This window comes from Oncorhynchus nerka, linkage group LG2 (assembly GCF_034236695.1).
Source record: "Oncorhynchus nerka isolate Pitt River linkage group LG2, Oner_Uvic_2.0, whole genome shotgun sequence".
NCBI lineage: Eukaryota > Metazoa > Chordata > Actinopteri > Salmoniformes > Salmonidae > Oncorhynchus > Oncorhynchus nerka.
The window spans coordinates 43,617,345-43,641,246 of NC_088397.1; the positions used below are offsets into that span (position 1 = coordinate 43,617,345).

Consider the following 23,902-nt stretch of genomic DNA (forward strand, 5'->3'; position numbering starts at 1 on the left):
CAGATAGTCTACAGTGCAGGTATAGCTGATGAGACTAACGACGATATCCAGAAGCCTCTGTAGACGAAGGGGAGATTTCTTCCTGCCCCAAAAATCCTAACAGCCGCTGCTGTTCTAATCGCTCAGTGAGAAACGCATTTAACAGGCAGGCAGCTTTTCTCAGCCAGTCGAAATCATTAATCAGTGTAAATTTTATGGATATATAAAAATAAACATCAATAGAAAACAGGTAGAACGAAATTTAGTGCAGCTAGTTTGCAGTCTTTCCAGCTCCAGTTTGGACATTTTCAGATAAATAACGTTAATCTATTCATCCACAGAATCAACCATATTCATTACATTTCTGCTCCCAAATGCAAATAAACTGATCCATATCCACAGTCTAGTTTTTATCGCAACCTGCTGTGCAGTATGACTGATTCAGAGTGAATAATTATTTCAGCTTGATGACCAAAACTAATATGTCATTAAACTCCAACAAGTAGTCTATTTAGGCCACTGAATATCATAATAGCCAAGTTCATTATGCATAAAATAAAGTTAATGAAAAACAAACCTAGATGATTGAAGTGTTATGTCTACGCCATGGTCTCATGTGGTACCGCCAACAAAAAAGCTAGCCTCCGCAGTGACAGTGGGATAATCTCATTTTGATTGAATTGATTCCTCACATTCTTGCATCCTTCTCAAAACCCATCGGATGAAAGTATAGAGGGGATGGACCTCAGACCTTTTCATCCAATGGGTTATGAGGTGACGAGAGGGGAGGTGAGGAATGAAGGATATGCAATTGAAATTCTACCAGTAAATATTAGGTGGCTATGCATCCCTGTCATGCTGAAACAGGAAAGTTGAAAGCACAGAATCGTCTAGAATGTCAATGTATGCTGTAGCGTTAACATTTACATTACATTTAAGTCATTTAGCAGACGCTCTTATCCAGAGCGGAGCGACTTACAAATTGGTGCGTTCACCTTATGACATCTAGTGGAACAGCCACTTTACAATAGTGCATCTAAATCTTTTAAGGGGGGTGAGAAGGATTACTTTATCCTATCCTAGGTATTCCTTAAAGAGGTGGGGTTTCAGGTGTCTCCGGAAGGTGGTGATTGACTCCGCTGTCCTGGCGTCGTGAGGGAGTTTGTTCCACCATTGGGGGGCCAGAGCAGCGAACAGTTTTGACTGGGCTGAGCGGGTTAAGATTTCCCTTCACTGGAATGAAGGGACTAAGAACGAACCATGAAAAACAGCCCCAGACCATTATTCCTCCTCCACCAAACTTTACAATTGGAACTATACATTTGGGCAGGTAGCATTTTCCTGGCAGCCGCCAAACCCAGATTTGTCCGTCTGACTCCAAGATGGTGAAGCGTGATTAATCTCTCCAGAGAACGAGTTTCCACTGCTCCAGAGTCCAATGGCGGCGAGCTTTACACCCTTCCAGCCAATGATTGCCATTGCACATGGTGAACTTAGGCTTGAGTGTGGCTGTTCGGCCATAGAAACCCATTTCATGAAGCTCATAGAGCCAGCTTGTGTGACCTACCACTTTGCTGCTGAGCCGTTGTTGCTCCTAGAAGTCCACTTCACAATAACAGCCCTTTTCAGTTGACCAGGGCAGCTTTAACAGGGCAGACATTTGACAAACTGACTTGTTGAAAAGGTGGCATCCACTATGAATGTCAGAGTTCTTCAGTATGGGCCATTCTACTGCCAGTTTGTCTATGGAGATTGCATGGCTGTGTGTTCAATGTTATACACCTGTTAGCAACGAGTGTGGCTGAAATAGCCAAATCCACTCATTTGAAGGGTTGTCCACATACCTTTGGCAATGTAGTGTATTTGGCAAATTCCTCAAGAAGGAGAAAAGCCTTATGCATATGATGAGTCATGCAGGAGAGAAAACCTTTACATGCTCTATGTAACAAAGGCTTTGTTGCGGTAGGTACTTTAAAAAGAACACACCTGAGACTTCACACGGACACGTTTGTGGAAGATGCTTCAAACTGAAAGGAGCCCTGACGGAGCACATGCAGCTACACACTGGGGAGAAACCATTTAGCTACAATGATTGTGGCAAATACTTCAGTCGGACAAATGCCCTTACAAACCACATGCAGCATACTGACAAGAAAAGGATGTACAAGTGACCTGCGGAGAAAAAGAGTCAGTCTGAAAAGTAGACTTTCTATAGAAAACACTCAAGTGTCATATAGTTGAATAAAGTAGAGGTAAATTGAATAAAGTGCACAGACCATTTTCTAAACAGGAGTCCTTGTTCATTTTATGAAGGTAGAAGCCTCATAAATCTATTATTAAAAAAAAAATGATTGAAGACCAACATACACTTTCAAGTCTACTCATTTTATTTCTTTCAAAAATAAAAAGACTGTGGGCCCAAAAAATAATAATATTTTACTTTGAAAAACAAATCACGTGATGAGGCATTTACATCAGAACAGTGACAAAATAATACCTGCTCTTTCTGACATGCATGTGCTTCTGTGCAACTGGTGCCACGTTAAACCTCCACAGCTGTATTCTTATTAGAGCAGCAGGGGGAAACAGAAACCTACTTGTGTAAACAATACAACTATGCATCAAAACAAAAATATGACCTATACACTAAACACAAAAAAACCCAGAAGTTTTGGTTATGTGAAACCACAATAAATAGCCTGTCAAAATGGTTTTGTGGCAATAAAGAGGGATGATGTGGAACTCTACCAAATGGGTTTTAAGGTGGAGACAATAGGTGGCCATTTAAAAAAAAAAAACAATGCATTTGGTGCAGTGTCCTCCAAAGATCATGTATATGGCAGTGTAGAACACAGGAGCGCCTCTTCATTTTGGGTCTCATCTGTCCGGCCGGATCATACCCGGTCTGATAAGCATCATTGGCCGATGGTGGCGCATCATATGTGGGCCAGGCATCATCTGCATGTGGCCCATTGGTGGTCGCATACCTGGACATACAGGACAGCAAACATATCTGATTTTACTTGGTTTTCACATTGTACCCTAATCATGGTCCAGTATACATGTCCCTTATGGACTATTATGAATACATCACATCAAATCTTGGTGAAAAATATATCTCAAAGCTATGACTTTGACCAGGCATGAACTGTTCTTGTTCAGTGAAGATTTGTGAGCAGCAGATACATTTTGGGTGAGAACTTGCAGATCTTTAATTCAATGCCCATCGAAAATATTTATTTAGACACACTCACACACACATTGTTTACATCAACAATACATGATGTAGGTGTTGGGGCAATAATCTCACCTCCAGGCATCATTCCATGTGGTGGGGGCCCCATCATTTGCATCATATGAGGACCATGTCCACCCATAGGGGGCCCGGGCACTGGTAGCATGCCTGGGCGTGGAGGGCCACCTGGGGTTCACAAATGACAATTTAAAGCTCAGTCCCCCACACCAAGTTATCAGTATGTCATTTAAATATAAATCATTCTCAAAATACTAGACTAGCACTGTTGTGGTTGGTCCAGTCTACTTACCGATGTTTGGAGGAGGGAGCATGGCTCCGCCTGGGGGAGGGGCTCCAGGGAATGGGGTAGGAGGGATCTTACCAGACTGGAAGGCAGCCGCTGAGGAGGAAAACACAAGGCAACATGTTAACCTATTGTAGAGTTGACAGTCGCTGGACCAGGGCGCTATCCCTGAATTCATTACGTCGGTGTCCGACGTGGGATGGCACCCAATGAGGCCATCGGAGATGCACGTGTTCATGTGAGGGACTTCGTATAGAGAAGCATGGGGACACGCACGGGGGTAGTGTAGCGACCTTAAAAGATGTTCGGATCTCTTGGAGTAACGGCTAAGGTGTTGGGTTGACAGTCGCTGGACCCAAGTTTGAATCCAGGTCAGTGCTACCCCCGAATTCGAACGCTACACGCTTATTATGCAAGTATGGGTGTGTGGGGCTTGTGTATGTTTTGTATCTGCACAAACTGTTGCTTATAAACGAAACCGCATAGAATCGGCTAAATGTTTAGCTACCCCCTTCATATCTGCTTACTTGTTTTATCGATGAGGCTCTGTGCCTGCTCCTCCATCCATTTCTGGTAGTAGTCTTTCACATTCTCTTTATGCTTTCGTCCACTACAGTGAGTCTTTCTCACCGATGGCTGTAAAAATATATCATGTTCAATTTAATGTTAATACAGGGTGCAATTTATGATGTGCTCGCTATTGTTAAAGGGTGCAGAGACTGAAAATTAGTCTGGCTTACCGAGTCATGTGTAAGGTACGTATCACAGTAGTCACAATAAAATCTGGGGGATACAAAAAAGCAAGTTAACCAATTCACCGAAAAAAGAAAAAAAAAAACTTTAGCTGGGCCATGGACCAGAACAAACTAGCTTGGAGCAGTGCCTTATATTTTTTTACTATGCAAATAGAATGCTCTGGCTGGGAAAGTGAAGAAGATGCTAGCTAGTAGCTCTCGAAAACCCTTCTTAGTATGTAGGGTTTTCAGCAGGTACATTTTTCTACAGTTGGCTCCATGGGGGAAATTCCGACCCAAGTTAAGCGCACACGAATGGACTAATTCCCTTTTATGCTCTTCTCTCTCTTTGTATTCTAACCTTGAACTTATGCTATTCACCAGCTGTTAGTTTGGGGTGGATGTCAGCGAAATTAAGATGTGGCAGGGGTGTGTATTTATTTTTATTTTTTTCCCTCCCCAATTTCGTGATATCCAATTGAAAGTTAGTCTTGCCCCATCACTGCAACTCTAGTACAGACTTGGGAGAGGCGAAGGGCGAGAGCCGTGCGTCCTCCGAAACATGACCCCGCTAAGCCGCACTGCTTCTTGGCACAATGCCTGTTTAACCCGGAAGCCAGCCGCACTAATATGTCAGAGGAAACACCGTACACCTGGCGACCGTGTCAGCGTGCACTCCGCCTGGCCCGCCACAGGAGTCCATGGAGCATGACGGGACAAGGACAACCCGGCCGGCCAAACCCTCCCCTAACCCCGACGACTCTGGGCCAAATGTGCGCCGCCTCATGGGTCTCCCGGGCGCGGCTGGCTGCGACACAGCCTGGGATCGAACCAGGTTCTGTAGTGACGCAACTAGCACTGCGATGTAATGCCTTAGACCGCTGCATCACTCAGGAGGCAGATACACTGTATTCTGACCATTACCACCTTTACGCGGAAGGAAACCATGAATAAGATTGAGTGAACCTACACGTTCCAAGTGGAAAAATAATAACACCATTCTCCATGCACTGTAATTTAGAAATTGTTAAAGAGATAGGTAAAATGAGTAATCAGTTTGGATAATGGGATTGTAAATAAACAAAGCAATTGTTTTAGGATGTTTCCTTATGATCCTTGGAGACGAATGTGAATCCATATGGAGGCAAACTCAAAATCATATCAACATTGCAGCCTTTTTTCCACAGTGAAGTACACTATAAATATCTGTGCTGTTTAGTGTTGTCAAGATAGCAGAATTTGACTTCGATACCAGGTTTAGTATCACGGTACTCAGTACTAAAACGATACCACGGGGCAAAAAAGAAAGCGTATTAGCTAGTCACGGATTAATCATTGAACAATATGTTGATAAATGGTAGAACGACTAAAATAACTATAATTTATTCTATATAAAATGTTTCAAAAATAAAACTATTTTAAATGAACAGAAGAATCTTACATTTTCCTTATGCAAAACCATGACTCGGACCATTCAAAAATAATTGTACAATTACAACGGTTTTAAAATGTAACATATAATACATATAATCACAGTTACATTTTCTAATCCATGGCCAAAATATTGGGTCAAATGACATTCATTAGACCGGATTCATTATAGCTAAACTATTGAATAGATTACATGAATAGTATAGTTCCAAAACAAAAAAACACTTTGAAGCTCATTTCTGAAGTTTCTATACAGAACAAAAATATAACATGTAAAGTGTTCCCATGTTTCATGAGCAGAAAAAAAAGATCCTAGAAATGTCCCAGACGCAAAAAAATATAATTTATCTCAAATTTTGTACAGAAATGTTTACATCCGTGTAAGTGAGCATTTCTCCTTTGCCAAGATAATCTATCCACCTGACAGGTGTGGCATATCAAGAAGCTGATCATTACACAGGTGTTTGATCATTACACAGGCGCACCTTGTGCTGGGGCCAACAAAAGAACACTATAAAACGCGCAGTTGTGTCACATAACACAATTCCACAAATGTTTTGATGGAGCGTGCAATTGGCATGACTGCAGGAATGTCCACCAGTTGGTAGCCAGAATTTAAATGTTTAATTTCTCTACCATAAACTGCCTCCAACGTTGTTTTAGAGAATATGGCAGTATGTTCAACTAGCCTTGCAACCGCAGACCACATGTCACTATGCCGGCCCAGGACCTCCACATCTGGCTTCTTCACCTGCGGAATCATCAGAGACCAGCCACCTAGACAGCTGATGAAACAGAAGTATTTATGTCTGTAATAAAGCCCTTTTGTGGGGAAAAACTCATTCTTATTGGCTGAGGCTGGCTCCAAAATGGGTGGGTCTGGCTCCCAAGTGGGTGGGCCTATGGCCTCCCATGGCTGCGTCCCTGCCCAGATACAGTGCCTTGCGAAAGTATTCGGCCCCCTTGAACTTTGCGACCTTTTGCCACATTTCAGGCTTCAAACATAAAGATATAAAACTGTATTTTTTTGTGAAGAATCAACAACAAGTGGGACACAATCATGACGTGTTACGACATTTATTGGATATTTCAAACTTTTTTAACAAATCAAAAACTGAAAAATTGGGCGTGCAAAATTATTCAGCCCCTTTACTTTCAGTACAGCAAACTCTCTCCAGAAGTTCAGTGAGGATCTCTGAATGATCCAATGTTGACCTAAATGACTAATGATGATAAATACAATCCACCTGTGTGTAATCAAGTCTCCGTATAAATGCACCTGCACTGTGATAGTCTCAGAGGTCCGTTAAAAGCGTGAAGAACAAGGAACACACCAGGCAGGTCCGAGATACTGTTGTGAAGAAGTTTAAAGCCGGATTTGGATACAAAAATATTTCCCAAGCTTTAAACATCCCAAGGAGCACTGTGCAAGCGATAATATTGAAATGGAAGGAGTATCAGACCACTGCAAATCTACCAAGACCTGGCCGTCCCTCTAAACTTTCAGCTCATACAAGGAGAAGACTGATCAGAGATGCAGCCAAGAGGCCCATGATCACTCTGGATGAACTGCAGAGATCTACAGCTGAGGTGGGAGACTCTGTCCATAGGACAACAATCAGTCGTATATTGCACAAATATGGCCTTTATGGAAGAGTGGCAAGAAGAATGCCATTTTTTAAAGATATCCATAAAAAGTGTCGTTTAAAGTTTGCCACAAGCCACCTGGGAGACGCACCAAACATGTGGAAGAAGGTGCTCTGGTCAGATGAAACCAAAATTGAACTTTTTGGCAACAATGCAAAACGTTATGTTTGGCGTAAAAGCAACACAGCTCATCACCCTGAACACAACATCCCCACTGCACCATCCCCACTGTCAAACATGGTGGTGGCAGCATCATGGTTTGGGCCTGCTTTTCTTCAGCAGGGACATGGAAGATGGTTAAAATTGATGGGAAGATGGATGGAGCCAAATACAGGACCATTCTGGAAGAAAACCTGATGGAGTCTGCAAAAGACCTGAGACTGGGACGGAGATTTGTCTTCCAACAAGACAATGATCCAAAACATAAAGCAAAATCTACAATGGAATGGGTCAAAAATAAACATATCCAGGTGTTAGAATGGCCAAGTCAAAGTCCAGACCTGAATCCAATCGAGAATCTGTGGAAAGAACTGAAAACTGCTGTTCACAAATGCTCTCCATCTAACCTCACTGAGCTCGAGCTGTTTTGCAAGGAGGAATGGGAAAGAAATTCAGTCTCTCGATGTGCAAAACTGATAGAGACATACCCCAAGCGACTTACAGCTGTAATCGCAGCAAAAGGTGGCGCTACAAAGTATTAACTTAAGGGGGCTGAATAATTTTGCACGCCCAATGTTTCAGTTTTTGATATGTTAAAAAAGTTTGAAATATCCAATAAACGTTGTTCCACTTCATGATTGTGTCCCACTTGTTGTTGATTCTTCACAAAAAAATACAGTTTTATATCTTTATGTTTGAAGACTGAAATGTGGCAAAAGGTCGCAAAGTTCAAGGGGGCTGAATTCGCAAGGCACTGTATATATAGCTGTCATCAAGGCAAAGGATGGTTACTTTGAAAAATCTAAAGTATATCTAGATTTGTTTAACACTTTTTGGTTACTACATGATTCCATGTGTTATTTAAAATCACATTTTATTAGTCACATGAGCCAAAAACAACAGGTTTTCACCTGTTCACCTTACAGTGAAATGCTTACATACAAGCACCTAACAAACAATGCAGTTAAAAAAATTATAAATAACCCAAATTTTTTGTAAGAATAAGAAATAAAAGTAACAAGTAATTAAATAGCAGCAGTAAAATAACAATAGCAAGACTATACACAGGTGAGTACCGGTACAGAGTCAATGTGCGGGGTCACCGGTTAGTTGAGGTAATATGTACATGTAGGTAGAGTTATTAAAGTGACTATGCATAGATGATAACAACAGAGTATCAGCGGTATAAAAAAGGGGGGGGCAATGCAAATAGTCTAGGTAGCCAGATGCTGTTTAGAAGCCTCTTGGACCTAGACTTGACGCTCCGGTACCACTACCAGCCGTGCAGTAGCAGAGAGACTGGTCTATGACTAGGGTGGCTGGAGTCCAACCAATTTTTAGTGCCTTCCTCTGACACCGCCTGGTATAGAGGAACTTGAAGCACTCAACCTGCTCCACTACATCCCCGTCGATGAGAATTGTGGGGGGGGTGCTCGGTCCTCTTTTTCCTGTAATCCACAATCATCTCCTATGTCTTGATCACGTTGAGGAGAGGTTATTGTCCTGGCACCACACTGCCAAGTCTTTGACCTCCTCCCTATAGGCTGTCTCGTCGTTGATCAGGCCATACCACTGTTGTGTCATCGGCAAACTTAATGATGGTGTTGGAGTCGTGCCTGGCCGTGCAGTCATGAGCGAACAGGGAATACAGGAGGGGACTGAGCACGTACCCCTGAGGGGCCTCCGTGTTAAGGATCAGCAAGGCTGATGTGTTGTTACCTACCCTGACCACCTGGGGGCAGCCCATCAGGAAGTCCAGGATCCAGTTGCAGAGGGAGGTGTTTAGTCCCAAAGTCCTTAGCATAGTGATGAGCTTTGGCAATATGGTGTTGAACACTGAGCCGTAGTCAGTGGGAAAGGGCAGTGTGGAGTGCAATAGAGATTGCATCATCTGTGGATCTGTTGGGGTGGTGTGCAAATTGGAGTGGGTCTAGGGTTTCTGGGATAATGGTGTTGATGTGAGCCATGACCAGCCTTTCAAAGCACTTCATGGCTACAGACGGAGGTAATTCAGGCAGGTTACCTTAGTGTTCTTGGGAACAGGGACTATGGTCAGCGCATGCTCGCAGTACACGTCCTGGTAATCTGTCTGGCCCTGCGGCCTTGTGAATGTTAACCTGATTAAAGGTCTTAATCACATCGGCTGCTGAGAGCGTGCTCACACAGTCTTCCGGAACAGCTGGTGCTCTCATGCATGTTTTAGTGTTATTTGCCTCAAAGCGAGCATAGAAGTAGTTTAGCTCATCTGGTAGGCTCGTGTCACTGGGCAGCTCTCGGCTGTGGTTCCCTTTGTAGTCTGTAATTGTTTGCAAGTCCTGCCACATCCGATGAGCGTCAGAGCCGGTGTAGTACGATTCGATCTTAGTCCTGTATTGATGCTTTGCCTGTTTAATGGGTCGTCCGAGGGTATAGCGAGATTTCGTATAAGCTTCCGGGTAAGAGTCCCGCTCCTTGAAAGCATTAGCTCTAGTCTTTAGCTCAGTGCGGATGCTGCCTGTAATCCATGGCTTCTGGTTGGGGTATGTACCTACGGCCAACTGTGGGGAAAACGTCATTGATGCACTCATTGATGAAGCCAATGACTGATGTGTTGTACTCCTCAATACCACCGGAGGAATCCCGGAACATTATCCAGTCTGTGCTTGTAAAACAGTCCTGTAGCTTAGCATCCGCTTCATCTCACCACTTTTTTTTATTGATCAAGTCAATGGTGCTTGCTTAAATCAGGAGGATAGAATTATGGTCAGATTTGCAAAATGGAGGGCGAGGGAGAGCTTTGTATACATCTCTGTGTGTGGATTAAAGGTGTTCCAGAGTTTTTTCCCCCTCTGGTTGCACATGTAACATGCTGATAGAAATTTGGTAAAACTCATTTCAGTTTCCCTGTATTAAAGTCCCCGGCCACTGGTATTGCCGCCTCTGGATGAGCATTTTCATGTTTGCTTCGAGACTTCCTTAGATATCGTGCACCAGCTGTTATTTAGAAAAATACATAGTCCACTGCTCCTGGTCTTAACAGACGCCGCTGTTCTGTCCCGCCGATACAGCTTATAACCAGCCAGCATGAAGCATTAGATATTACAGTTTTGAATATCCCGTTGGTAGTTTAATCTTCCGCGTATGTCATCGATTTTATTTTCCAAAGATTGCACGTTTGCTAGTAGAATGGAAGGAAGTGGGGGTTTATTATCGCAGTCCTGATGTTCAGAAGTTATTTTTGGTCATGAGAGGCGGTAGCAGAAACATTATGTACAAAATAACTTACAAACAAAGCAAAGAAATGAACATAAAGCACAGTTAGGAATACATAAAAGGTCAGCCTTGTTCTCCGGGCGCCATTTTATATATAGTTCATAGTTTTGATGTCTTCACTATTATTCTACAATGTAGAAAATAGTAAAAATAAAGAAAATCCCTGGAATGAGTAGGTGTGTCCAAACTTTTGACTGGTACGGTATATATTGTTTTTGGGGAGGGGGTTGCCTGTTTTGCATGTTATTTTGGCATTAATATGTGTTACATAGGTTTTTTTGTTGTAATTTTTTTTTTTTGTTAATAAACCCACATTCAAACATTGTTTCTTTTTGCTTTCTTGAGTAAGGCAGCTCCAAAATGCAAGTGTTTCAACCTAGCTCTGTGCATTCTGTGGTGGTGGGGCAGCCAACGGAAAAAAAACGGAGCACAGGGGTTGGTAATGTTCTCCATTTGCGCCGTGATAGGCTCAGTGTTCTGTCACTCATGGGGACACTCTGCCACCACCAAATCAAAGGGTAGAACTCACAAATTCAAGCCCCCGGAGTGCTGCCAGAGAGTGATATTAGAAGTGCCCATCCAAAAAGGCTCAAGGTCATTGGCCACAGATAAAATTTTGTAAAATCACACTATACGTACAGAAGTTTGATTGGACTGATCAGGTCAACATCATACATTAAAAATCTCAGCTAGCAGTTATCATGAATCAAGTCGACAATCTACTGCCAAATCCTTTTTCATCCTTGTCATATGAAGAGAAATAATGAAGAGAAATGATAGATAAAACGTATCGGTGCTCATCGACCATAAACATTACACAACCACTTGAAAATCGCAAATTCAACAATGAGTGGTTTGGAAGGAATCAGTGGCTACCTGCAAGCATTGCAAAGCAATCATTACCCTGCTATTCAGTAGAGTGGGTGTGTGGTCTCAAGTCTGGGTTTAAGGGTCTTTTTTCCAAGCTTAAAAGGATAAACATTCAACATTGGCCATCCTGTCAATCCAGCATGACTTCTGACGCGTTCAAAACAACAGGAAACTCAGAAATGGGAAATCTGGCTTCAGTGAGTTCAAGACAACTGGGAATTCTGGAAAAAAAACGAGCTCTGACTAGGAAAATACGTTTTGAAGGTTCATCCAACTTGAAATTGTAAGTCGGGAACCTGAAGATCACTGACGTCATCATGAGTCGACCTTGTTTGTTAAACAAAAAGTCTGCAAACAAGCAAACACCGGCCACGAACAATGTGTTTACAATACGGCGTTGGTAATAAAGCATTTTTTGTACCACCGCAACTTCTGGGGTAGCTTTAGCTTGGTGCCTAGCTAGCATCAATACAACCAGCCTGAAAACAATGATCAATAGGAACTGCAGTCATTTTCATTATTCTTAGCAATGATTTAGGAATCCTTGAGAATAAGTATTAGCTAGGCAGCCACTTGTTGTTTGCCTATTGAAATTGAACTTAGCTAGCTAGCTACTTAACCCTGTTGCCCAAAGCGAAGGTTATAAGCAGCCAGCTAGCTTCATCTGGCTAGTGAGGCTCGACCGGACCGGGTTATGTGTTGTGAAGCTAGCCACAATAAGGATTAGGCACAATAGTGGAATTTGCGGTTAGCCTTCAAAATAAAAGTACCTTTGAAAGTGATGCAGAAGGTTACAATTGGTGGTATTATTTTTATTTTTATTTCACCTTTATTTAACCAGGTAGGCTAGTTGAGAACAAGTTCTCATTTGCAACTGCGACCTGGCCAAGATAAAGCATAGCAGTGTGAACAGACAACAGAGTTACACATGGAGTAAACAATTAACAAGTCAATAACACAGTAGAAAAAAATGGGCAGTCTATATACAATGTGTGCAAAAGGCATGAGGAGGTAGGCGAATAATACAATTTTGCAGATTAACACTGGAGTGATAAATGATCAGATGGTCATGTACAGGTAGAGATATTGGTGTGCAAAAGAGCAGAAAAGTAAATAAATTAAAAATTAAAAAAACAGTATAAAAACAGTATGGGAATGAGGTAGGTGAAAATGGGTGGGCTATTTACCAATAGACTATGTACAGCTGCAGCGATCGGTTAGCTGCTCGGATAGCTGATGTTTGAAGTTGGTGAGGGAGATAAAAGTCTCCAACTTCAGCGATTTTTGCAGTTCGTTCCAGTCACAGGCAGCAGAGTACTGGAACGAAAGGCGGCCAAATGAGGTGTTGGCTTTAGGGATGATCAGTGAGATACACCTGCTGGAGCGTGTGCTACGGATGGGTGTTGCCATCGTGACCAGTGAACTGAGATAAGGCGGAGCTTTACCTAACATGGACTTGTAGATGACCTGGAGCCAGTGGGTCTGGCGACGAATATGTAGCGAGGGCCAGCCGACTAGAGCATACAAGTCGCAGTGGTGGGTGGTATAAGGTGCTTTGGTGACAAAACGGATGGCACTGTGATAGACTGCATCCAGTTTGCTGAGTAGAGTGTTGGAAGCCATTTTGTAGATGACATCGCCGAAGTCGAGGATCGGTAGGATAGTCAGTTTTACTAGGGTAAGCTTGGCGGCGTGAGTGAAGGAGGCTTTGTTGCGGAATAGAAAGCCGACTCTTGATTTGATTTTCGATTGGAGATGTTTGATGTGAGTCTGGAAGGAGAGTTTGCAGTTTAGCCAGACACCTAGGTACTTATAGATGTCCACATATTCAAGGTCGGAACCATCCAGGGTGGTGATGCTAGTCGGGCATGCGGGTGCAGGCAGCGATCGGTTGAAAAGCATGCATTTGGTTTTACTCGCGTTTAAGAGCAGTTGGAGGCCACGGAAGGAGTGCTGTATGGCATTGAAGCTCGTTTGGAGGTTAGATAGCACAGTGTCCAATGACGGGCCGAAAGTATATAGAATGGTGTCGTCTGCGTAGAGGTGGATCAGGGAATCGCCCGCAGCAAGAGCAACATCATTGATATATACAGAGAACATTATGCCATATTTAGACTAGATAATGACAAACAAGTTTGGAATGTGAAGCAATGAAATGAGGTATCAGTCTACTCGGTGCTACCCACAGAACACAACTCAGAAGAATTTACGCAAATATTAGCGTTGTAGCTCTCACACTGTGACTGTGTGAAATCACCTCCCCAGCCATCCTATTGTGTGTATTGACATTCATTCATGTTGCACTGTACAACTGTACCTAAGGATTGAGGATCAATGAAATGGGGTATCAGTCTACTCAATACCCAAGATATTTTTTCCGAACGTCCTCCTCGGTTATCAGACTCCAAAACATCCATGCAGTATTGTTTTTCCTCAAGAATAGTGTTCAATACACATAGGTTGACAATAAACGTGGCTCAATTCACAGGTGTTTCAGAGTCCCGCAATAAGAGCTACGATGCTAATGTTCTCTGGGTGTCACGGAGTAGAAAGACAACATTCCAACCTCGTTTAGCATGATCTATTCAATCAATTCTACAATTTGTATTAATTTGCATCACTGTCAATGATATACTTTTATTTTGAAAGCTAACCGCAAAGTCCACTATTGCGGCTAATCCTTATTGTGGCTAGCTTCACATAGATTGGTCCAACCAACATTAATCAAATAAGAACTGTCTTATAAATTAGGTTTATTTTGCTATGTTTTTGGGGAAGAACATTGTTTGCATCCATGAGCTAGCTAGCTTTTTTTAATGACCAGCACTGTAGGTGCACGAGACAACTTTACCAGCATCATAGCATACGTATCAATGAATCGTTGCGAAATATGAAATACGAGTGATAGTATAATCAATGTGTAATAACGACATAAAAAATGTATGAACTTATTAAATTATTATTTGATGTGCTGTCATGTCAGGTCCTGATTGGTCAACAAGCTTATTTGACACGTCAAATAGTGTTATTTGACACATGAAATAATGTTTTGACATGTATCTTTTTTGACACGCAAAGACCCAAACAGCGTTCCATAGAAATCCTGGTTGAGAATGAAACGACTGAACAAATGAACAACGAAACAGCACAGCAAGTGAGTAAAAGAAATAGGTTTTGATGATGTTTTACTGGTAACGGGGACATACGTAAATGCCAACAAAATTACTTTTTGGTCAGTGTGGTGTGTATATATGTGTAACCTTTATTTAACCAGGTAAGTCAGTTCAGAACAAATTCTTATTTATAATGACGGCCTACCCTGGCCAAACCCGGACGATGCTGGGCCAATATGAAGCCACCCTATGGGACTTCCAATCACGGCCAGATGTGATACAGCCTGGATTCAAACCAAGAACTGTAGTGACACCACTTGCACTGAGATGCAGTGCCTTAGACCGCTGCATCCATGTGTGCGTGATAACTATAACTGTACTAGAATGCTTAAAAGGCCACAATTTTTTTTTTCTGTACCATTTTTTTGGCAAGGAAAATATTGCATATTGGTATCGGCCAAAAAATGTCATATCGGTGCATCACTAGTTTGTACATGTTTTTTGTAATTTTTGTTGTTGTTTATCTGTCGGCCCCAGCCGCGAACTCAGGCTCTGTGTGTAGTTAACCGACCCTCTTTGCCCCTTCATCGCCATTTTACCTGTTGTTGTTTTAGCCGATTAGCTGTTGTGGTCTCACCCATTGTTGTCTTAGCTAGCTCTCCAAATCAACACCTGTGATTGCTTTATGCCTCGCTGTATGTCTCTCTCATATGTCAATATGCCTTGAATACTGTTGTTTAGGTTAGTTATCATTGTTTTAGTTTACAATGGAGCCCCTAGTTTCACTCATTAGACCTCTGATACCTCCTTTGTCCCACCTCCCACACATGTGGTGACCTCACCCATTATAACCAGCTTATCCAGAGATACAACCTACCTTATCATCACTCAGTGCCTGGGCTTACCTCCGCTGTACCCGCACCCCACCATACCCCTGTCTGTACATTATGCCCTGAATCTATTCTACCACGCAAAGAAATCTGCTCCTTTTATTCTTTGTCCCCAACGCTCTAGGCGACCAGTTTTGATAGCCTTTAGCCGTACCCTCATCCTACTCCTCCTCTGTTCCTTGGGTGATGTGGAGGTAAACCCAGGCCCTGCGTGTCACCAGGCACCCTCATTTGTTGACTTCTGTGATCGAAAAAACCTTGGTTTCATGCATGTCAACATCAGAAGCCTCCTCCCTAAGTTTGTTTTACTCACTGCTTTATCACACTCCCCCAACCCTGATGAACTTGCCGTGAATCCTGGCTTAGGAAGGCAACCAACAATTCTGAGATTTCCTACCCAGCTACAACATTTTCTGTCAAGATAGAACTGCCAAAGGGGTTGCAATCTACCGCAGAGATAGCCTGCAAAGTTCTGTCATACTTTCCAGGTCTATACCCAAACAGTTTGAACTACAAATTTTTTAAATTTACCTCTCCAGAAATAAGTCTCTCACTGTTGCCGCCTGGTATCGACCCCCCTCCGCTCCCACCTGTGCCCTGGACACCATTTGTGAATTGATCGCCCCCCATCTAGCTTCAGAGTTTGTTCTGTTAGGTGACCTAAACTGGGATATGCTTAACACCCCGGCAGTCCTACAATCTAAGCTGGATGCCCTCAATCTCACACAAATCATCAAGGAACCCACCAGGTACTAAATCCATAAACATGGGCACCCTCAGACATTATCCTGACCAACTTGCCCTCCAAATACACCTCCGCTATTTTCAATCAGGATCTCAGCGATCACTGTCTCATTGCCTGTATCCACTATGGGCCTGCGGTCAAACGACCACCCCTCATCACTGTCAAACGCTCCCTAAAACACTTCAGCGAGCACTTTTCCTCACCATCTTAGATAAGCATGCTCCGTTCAAAAAATGCAGAACCAAGAAGAGATATAGCCCTTGGTTCACTCAAGACCTGACTGCCCTTGACCAGCACAAAAACATCCTGTGGCGGACTGCAATAGCATTGAATAGTCCCCACGATATGCACCTGTTCAGGGAAGTCAGGAACCAATACACGCAGTCAGTCAGGAAAGCAAAGGCTAGCTTTTTCAAGCAGAAATTCGCATCCTGTAGCTCTAACTCCAAAAAGTTTGGGACACTGTAAAGTCCATGGAGAACAAGAGCACCTCCTCCCAGCTGCCCACTTGCACTGAGGCTAGGTAACACGGTCATCACTGACAAATCCATGATAAAATAACATTTCAATAAGCATTTCTCAACGGCTGGCCATGCCTTCCTCCTGGCTACTCCAACCCCGGCCAACAGCTCTGCCTCCCCCGCAGCTACTCGCCCATGCTTCTCCTTCACCCAAATCCAGACAGCAGATGTTCTGAAAGAGCTGCAAAACCTGGACCCGTACAAATCATTTACATTACACTTAGGTCATTTAGCAGACGCTCTTATCCAGAGCGACTTACAAATTGGTGCGTTCACCTTAAGACATCCAGTGGAACAGCCACTTTACAATAGTGCATCTAAATATTTTAAGGGGGGGGAGGGGTGAGAAGGATTACTTTATCCTATCCTAGATATTCCTGAAAGAGGTGGGGTTTCAGGTGTCTCCGGAAGGTGGTGATTGACTCCGCTGTCCTGGCGTCGTGAGGGAGTTTGTTCCACCATTGGGGGGCCAGAGCAGCGAACAGTTTTGACTGGGCTGCGCGGGAACTGTACTTCCTCAGTGGTAGGGAGGCGAGCAGGCCAGAGGTGGATGAACGCAGATCAGCTGGGCTAGACAATCTGGACCCTCTCTTTCTAAAACGATCTGCCGCCATTGTTGCAACCCCTATTATCAACCTGTTTAACCTCTTTAGTATCGTCCGAGAGCTGCTGCGGTCCTCCCCCTCTTCAAAGGGGGTGACACCCTAGACCCAAACTGTTACAGACCTATATCCAGCCTGCCCTGCCTATCTAAAGTCTTCGAAAGCCAAGTTAATAATCAGATCACTGACCATTTCGAATCCCACCGTACCTTCTCCGCTGTGCAATCCGGCTTCCGAGCCGGTCACGGGTGCACCTCAGCCACGCTCAAGGTACTAAACGATATCATAACCGCCATCGATAAAAGACAGTACTGTGCAGCCGTCTTCATGGACCTGGCCAAGGCTTTCGACTCTGTCAATCACCGTATTCTTATTGGCAGACTCAATAGCCTTGGTTTTTCTAATGACTGCCTCGCCTGGTTCACCAACTACTTTGCAGGCAGAGTTCAGTGTGTCAAATCGGAGGGCATGTTGTCCGGACCTCTGGCAGTCTCTATGGGGGTATCACAGGGTTCAATTCTCGGGCCGAATCTTTTCTCTGTATATATCAATGTCGCCGCTCTTGCTGCAGGCGATTCCCTGATCCACCTCTACACAGATGACACCATTCTGTATACTTCTGGCCCTTCCTTGGACACTGTGCTAACTAACCTCCAAACGAGCTTCAATGCCATACAACACTCCTTCCGCACCCGCCCGCCTAGCATCACCACCCTGGACGGTTCCGACCTAGAATATGTGGACAACTATAAATACCTAGGTGTCTGGCTAGACTGTAAACTCTCCTTCCAGACTCATATTAAACATCTCCTATCCAAAATCAAATCTAGAATTGGCTTTTATTTCACAACAAAGTCTCCTTCACTCACGCCGCCAAACTTACCCTAGTAAAACTGACTATCCTACCGATCCTCGACTTCGGCGATGTCATCGACAAAATAGCTTCCAACACTCTACTCAGCAAACTGGATGCAGTCTATCACAGTGCCATCCGTTTTGTTACCAAATCACCTTATACCACCCACCACTGCGACCTGTATGTTCTAGTCGGCTGGCCCTCGCTACATATTCGTCGCCAGACCCACTGGCTCCAGGTCATCTATAAGGCTATGCTAGGTAAAGCTCTGCCTTATCTCAGTTCACTGGTCACGATAACAACATCCACCCGTAGCATACGTTCCAGCAGGTATATCGCACTGATCATCCCCAAAGCGAACACCTAATTTGGCCGCTTTTCTGTCCAGTTCTCCGCTGCCAGTGACTGGAACGAATTGCAAAAAAAAAAAAAAAAAAATCACTGAAGTTGGAGACTTATTTCCCTCATCAACTTTAAACATCAACTATCTGAGCAGCTAACCGATCGCTGCAGCTGTACATAGTAGAGGTCGACCGATTAATCGGAATGGACGATTAATTAGGCCCGATTACAAGTTTTCATAACAATCGGAAATCTGTATTTTTGGGTGCCGATTTCCGATTTTTATACCTTTTATTTAACTAGGCAAGTCAATTAAAAACACATTCTTATTTTCAACGACTGCCTAGGAACGGTGGGTTAACTGCCTTGTTCAGGGGCAGAACGACAGATTTTCACCTTTTCAGCTCAGGGGATCTCGTCCAACGCTCTAACCATTACACGCCACGAGGAGCCTGCCTGTTACGCGAATGCAATAGAAGCCAAGGTCAATTTCTAGCTAGCATTAAACTTATCTTATAAAAAACAATCAATCATAATCACTAGTTATAACTACTAATCTAGTTTAGCAGGCAATAATAACCAGGCGAAATTGTGTAATTTCTCTTGCGTTCATTGCACGCAGAGTGAGGGTATATGCAACAGTTTGGGCTGCCTGGCTCATTGCTAACTAATTTTCCAGAATTCTACATAAATATGACATAACATTGAAGGTTGTGCAATGTACCAAGAATATTTACTTAGAGATGCCACCCGTTAGATAAAATACCGAACGGTTCCGTATTTCACTGAAATAATAAACGTTTTGTTTTCGAAATGATAGTTTCCGGATTCGACCATATTAATGACCAAAGGCTCGTATTTTTGTGTGTTATTATGTTATAATTAAGTCTGATTTGATAGAGCAGTCTGACTGAGCAGCAGCAGGCCCGCAATCATTCATTCAAACAGCACTTTCGTGCATTTTGCCAGCAGCTCTTCGCAAGCACAGCGCTGTTTATGACTTCAAGCCTATCAGCCTAATGGCTGGTGTAACCGATGTGAAATGGCTAGCTAGTTAGTTGGGTGTGCGCTAATACAGTTGTCACTCGCTTTGAGATTTGGAGTAGTTATTCCCTTTGCGCTGGAAGAGCCACGGCTTTTGTGGAGCGATGGGTAACGCTGCTTCGAGTGTGGCTGTTGTCGATGTGTTCCTGGTTCGAGACCAGGTAGGGGTGAGGAGAGGGACGGAAGCTATGCTGTTACAATGACAATACTGTAGTGCCTATAAGAACATCCAATAGTCAAAGGTATACGAGAGAAATAGTCCAATAAATACTATATTAACTACAACCTAAAACCTTAAAACCTTGGAATATTGAAGTCTCATGTTAAAAGGAACCACCAACTTTCATATGTTCTCATGTTCTGAGCAAGGAACTTAAACGTTAGCTTTTTTACATGGCACATATTATTTTCTTCTCCAACACTTTGCTTTTGCAATATTTAAACCAAATTGAACATGTTTCATTATTCATTTGAGGCTAAATTGATTTTATTGATGTATTATATTAAGTTAAAATAAGTGTTCATTCAGTATTGTTGTAATTGTCATTATTACAAATGAATTAAAACATTTTTATTTTATTTTTAAAATCGCCCGGTTAATCGGTATCGGCTTTTTTTTGGTCCTCCAATAATCGGTATCGGCGTTGAAAAATCATAATCGGTCGACCTCTAGTACATAGTCCATCTGTAAATAGCCCACATAATCTACCTACCCCTATACTGTTTTTGTTTTATTTACTTTTCGGCTCTTTTGCACACCAGTATCTCTACTTGCACATCATCATCTAGCTCATTTATCACTCCAGTGTTAATCTGCTAAATTTTAATTATTCGCTCCTATGGCCTATTTATTGCCTACCTCCTCATGCCTTTTGCACACACTGACTTTTTTTCCTACTGTGTCATTGACTTTTTATTGTGTTATTGGCTTGTTTATTGTTTACTCCATGTGTAACTCTGTTGTTGTCTGTGTCTCACACCGATTTGCTTTATCTTGGCCAGGTCGCAGTTGCAAATGAGAACTTGTTCTCAACTAGCCTACCTGGTTAAATAAAGGTGAAATAAAAACATTTAAAACATGTTTTTTAAAAGACAGTAAATGAGGCTAAATGACCTGTTTCACAGCCAGAAAAAGCTCCGCTGATAGCCAGGTGTAGCAGTGGTAAGGTGTTGGGACAGCTTCATGTAGGCCCTAACAGATTGTGGGCAATCTCACAGTTATAGTGAAATTAATGCATTGTTTCATGTAATGCCCCACCAAGATTTACATGCTAAAATTGCCACTGGAAAAGACACGGGATCTCAGCCATAAGAAGTTAAGATTCACGGAAACATCCGAGGTGACACATTCGAATTTGGCACTTCAAGCCGAAATATATCATACTTCGCCTAAAATTATGACTTAGCTACATTGTTGTGCAACATCATGGGTAAGCTCTGGCCATCGTCTTTCAGGATGAAAAAGTGGATTTCTACTGGTGTGGGCGTTTAACCTTTTGTTTAATGAAAGTTATTCCTCGCTGATATGAAAGATGCATTCAGTACCCCAAGCGATGCGTTTTAACTTTCAGAACGAGTCGGGGATCTTTACAAAAATATACTATCGTCAGGCGCTAAAGCAGTTAGCGTCTATGAATGGGTTAGCTAGCTAGTCTAGATAAAACATATTTCACATACACAATTGAACTTTAGTTAAGGCAAAGGAGATCATTACCACGATATTGCATAGCTAAATGAGAACAAATAGCTTAGTATCAAAACAGCGAACTGGCTAGATGGGAATGAATAATGAGCTAAATGGAAACGCTAAAGGTCGTAATGCTAACGTTTACTATTGGGGGGCAGACACAAAATATACACAATCTCGATTTAAAAAGAATCGTTCCCAAACATAAGTTTTAAAACATTGAAACATGTAAATATTGCAGGTGACGCAGCGATAAAATACTTGGAAATAACACTTGAATTGAGGCATTTCGCAACTTACTTAGGCATATTTTTGTGTTCTTCACGAGACGCTCAGTGAGATCATTTCCTGTGTTGAGGGTTGCCAGGCCTTCGCAAATGTAAATTGGTCATAAGGCCTGAAAACCAGCAGCAATATTAGTTTCCACTTTTATCCAATAAACCCTTTCTCATAACGACCTCGAGGGAATTAAGAAATAATATAGACTTAATTTAATTCTGTTTTCATTAAAATAATAATCATTGAGAGCTTTGCAAGAGAAAATATAATTCCCCTTTATTAAACTAGCCAGATCATTTTCAATTTCACTTGTTCTGGCTGCTATGATTAAGCTGGTTGGTTCGAGCCCTGAATGCTGATTGGCTGACAGCCGTGGCATATCAGAACGTATACCACGGGTATGTCAAAACATGTATTTTTACTGCTTTAATTACGTTGGTAATATATTTTATGGAAAAGGGATTGGAAATAGGTGGCTCCATAATGACCAATCGAAGTAGCCTACCTACAACTGGCAAAAAGTTGTCACAAGGTGCTCCGTGACTCAGCTGCCTGCTGCAGAACTCTCTCAACCAGTGCTCTCAACACACACATATACACCCCTCCGGTCCTCCCCATTATTCATTCACTTACTCACTCACAGCCTGATAGTCAGCATCAGCAGGTCACAGTGAGAATTTTTTTTACACAAGAGAAATGCCATGGCGGCCGCGATGCAATTTAGAAATAGCCCAAACCTCGCAACCAATACATTTTATAACCGGTGATATCGTTTTTCTTAGTAACCAATTTTAGGAAAATGTGGACATGGCAACCCTGCCTGTGTTCCCACTCTCAATTGTTCGAAAATTCAAAGGTTGCCCATAAATAGTTCCGCCTAATAATTTACATACTTTTTCTCATCACAAATGATGATTTCCCTGTGGAGAGTTGTTGATTAGTCTAATTAATTAATGAAATAAAGGACTTCTGATAATTTAATTGTGTTTTTCCTTAGAACGACCCAGATTATTGTTTTGAAACCATCATTAGCTAAAGAAAAGCAAATTAAAATAACAATTCAAATAGCAACAGATGACCGATGACAAAAGTCCGCACCAAAGACAGTTTTAGAATTAATTTTAAGATGATTCTATTGGTTTTAAAACAATCCACGATTGTGCACCCCAAAACATGTCTGACATGCTTCAAATGCACTAGCCTTTTAACTATCCCAAAGCCTAGGACCAAGAGGCATGGAGAGGCAGCCTTCATTTACTAATACCCAGCCTCTGGAATAGCCTGCCAGCAGAGTATGTGAGCAGAGCTGAGAGTGCCCAATTTGACTGGAGCGTTGGGCGAGACTTGAGCATCGGCCTTCTCATCTCGTCCAGTAGAGCTCACTTGACGAGCTCAGGGCATGCATTTGTAGTCTACTTGTGTGCTGCTATAGCCCCTTGCTTTAGCTACTGTCATGGAGTTCCCTAAATATTTTCATAAAGAAGTTAGTAAAACACACAGGGGCTAAATTAAGGTGATTTACAAAAATGAGGACCAAGAGCAAGATAGGGAGTGTGGTGATGTAGTGTCCACAACTAAATAATAATTGTGGAATCTGACAATACACTTGATGGTGTACTTACTATGTGAGCATGCTTTAAGAAAGGAAGGAGGTGGGTATATAACTGTGTCATTGTAACAAAGTATTTATAAATAAAAAATCAGATCTCTTAAACGTTTAGTTCATTTTCATTCTATTATCTATACAACAGGCCATACTTGATTTTGGCACAATAGGCCTTGCATATTCCCACGTTCAAGGCACTTTACGTTTTTATTGGGTTGTTTTGCCTAAAAACCTTTAAGCCTATCTATATAAAAATAAAAGAACTCTGCATCTCTGCCCAGCCTGGCAAGAGTGGCCAAAAGGGTGTTTACCATCCCCAGTGCCTCAGATATTCTCCGCTGCTGGCCGGCTCGCAGGCAGCATCGCGTGAGCCTGTAGCCAGACACTGGCCCAACTCATGTTTCTAAAAATGAATTCAAATTCACTAATACGTCTTTTTTTGTTGACTTTGTATTTAATTCTAACTAAGTCACAGCCTATAAGCGCAATATATAGACTATAATCATATAATACAAGGAAATGTTATTTAAATGCTGAGCGCTATATATCTCTACCAGCCTATTGTGTCACATTTGCAAATGCTTCACAATGTATTTATTTGTATGC

At 42.4% G+C, this 23,902-nt stretch overlaps 1 protein-coding gene across 1 annotated transcript; it reads right to left on the reverse strand.

Moving 5' to 3' along the window:
* Positions 1-2,343: 2,343 nt before the first annotated feature.
* Positions 2,344-21,803, reverse strand: LOC115135618 (U1 small nuclear ribonucleoprotein C-like). The gene is made up of 6 exons (XM_029670516.2): positions 21,712-21,803; positions 4,259-4,301; positions 4,046-4,154; positions 3,525-3,614; positions 3,290-3,400; positions 2,344-2,966 (listed from the first exon to the last, which is right to left on the reverse strand). The coding sequence occupies exons 1-6, from the start codon at positions 21,717-21,719 to the stop codon at positions 2,857-2,859; spliced, it is 471 nt and encodes a 156-aa protein (XP_029526376.1). The 5' UTR covers positions 21,720-21,803; the 3' UTR covers positions 2,344-2,856.
* Between the last annotated feature and the right edge of the window lie 2,099 nt (positions 21,804-23,902).

Coding starts and splice junctions, on each gene's coding strand:
- LOC115135618 (XM_029670516.2), bottom strand. Junction 4,155..4,258: donor CGTACCTTACACATGACTCG/GTAAGCCAGACT, acceptor ATATTTTTACAG/CCATCGGTGAGAAAGACTCA. Junction 3,615..4,045: donor GAGCCTCATCGATAAAACAA/GTAAGCAGATAT, acceptor TTTCCTCCTCAG/CGGCTGCCTTCCAGTCTGGT.